This window comes from Mastomys coucha, unplaced genomic scaffold (assembly GCF_008632895.1).
Source record: "Mastomys coucha isolate ucsf_1 unplaced genomic scaffold, UCSF_Mcou_1 pScaffold21, whole genome shotgun sequence".
NCBI classification, from domain to species: Eukaryota; Metazoa; Chordata; class Mammalia; order Rodentia; family Muridae; genus Mastomys; species Mastomys coucha.
In genome coordinates, this window is record NW_022196904.1 from 179,184,462 (window position 1) to 179,185,678 (window position 1,217).

At 43.6% G+C, this 1,217-nt stretch overlaps 1 protein-coding gene across 1 annotated transcript in view; it reads left to right on the forward strand.

Moving 5' to 3' along the window:
* Positions 1 to 1,217, forward strand: part of Cfap58 (cilia and flagella associated protein 58) — a 103,640-nt gene that overhangs the window by 16,839 nt on the left and 85,584 nt on the right. Inside the window, exon 7 of the mRNA XM_031390638.1 lies at positions 77 to 236. Within this exon, the coding sequence (XP_031246498.1) occupies positions 77 to 236 (160 nt within the window). The remainder of the gene's footprint in view (positions 1 to 76; positions 237 to 1,217) is intronic.

Genomic DNA, 1,217 nt, shown 5'->3' on the forward strand with positions numbered 1-1,217 from the left:
TCATTGGCTCCGAATTTAGTCCATCCCTGGCTCTTCATTTGTTCAACATCCCAGCTAATTCTCTCTCCTAATACAGGCCAAAGAGGAGGAAATCCACCAGATGCGCCTCGACCTTGGGAAGCTTAACAAAATCAGAGAACAGATCCACAAGAAACTGCACCTGATCGATGACCAGAAGGTAGAAGTGGAACAACAGAAGGAGACCCTGAAGAATCAGATCCTGGGGTTAGAGAGAGGTAGCCCACTATGTCCTTATCTATAAGCATTTCATTGGTGACTACTGCCAGTTCACAGCCCGGGACTCTGTGTGAGGCCGATTCATGCCACACGACATCAGATGACATTCCAGCTGGAGGGGCCACCACGGTCTCCAATACCGGTAACTTCCTTTACTTACCAAATCCTCCCATAGCCTCTGTTGGCAGCATGCGAGTCTAACTGGAATTAGTGTCCACTATTTGCCACTGAAGTAAATGACATTAAAGGTCTTAGGTCTTTTCGTAGAAGATGAGGAATATGTTGAAATCAGCATCCTTGAGTCATAAGATCTGGGGTTGCTCGTATTTCAGAGTTAAGAGATTACTAAATGCCACGTGTTAGTTTCTTAACAACAGTATAATTAAAATTGTGGGATACTGGTTAAATGCTGCCTGGAAGAAACAGCTCTGAACCTGTAGAAAGAGACTCTGAGTATGCATTCTGACTGTGTGATGTCGGAACACACACGTCTTTTAACACACGTGTCTTTTTTTAGTTCCTTTACAGGATGTTGTGTGCCATGAATAGCTGAAAGATACTCACAAAAGTGCGCTTTGTCTCTCTGCAACTTAAACCAAATCTAGATCTCTAGCTATGACTAGAAGACATACTTGTCAAGTGAGCTTTAGGGAGTCCAGCTGCCTTTTCCTCCCCAAACAGTGGGAGGTGATCTTTCATTGAGTTGGAGCTGCGGGTTAGCTCAGCAGTTTCTCCATGCTTCTATTCTGTAAACTGGGAGAGACCATGAGCTAACACGGGGCGTGTGGAAGACCTTGCCTGCAGGATGCTTACAGGGTAGTGAGGATTTACAGCCTAAAGTCTTCCATAACAGAAAAGAAGAATAATGGAACTTTTAGAGCATGTAATTGGACAAGTGAGACCAAAACAGTCCCATGTTTTAATTTTCGTATCTTTTCCTTGCCATAATTGTAAGCTTTGAGATCATTCTATCATTCTCT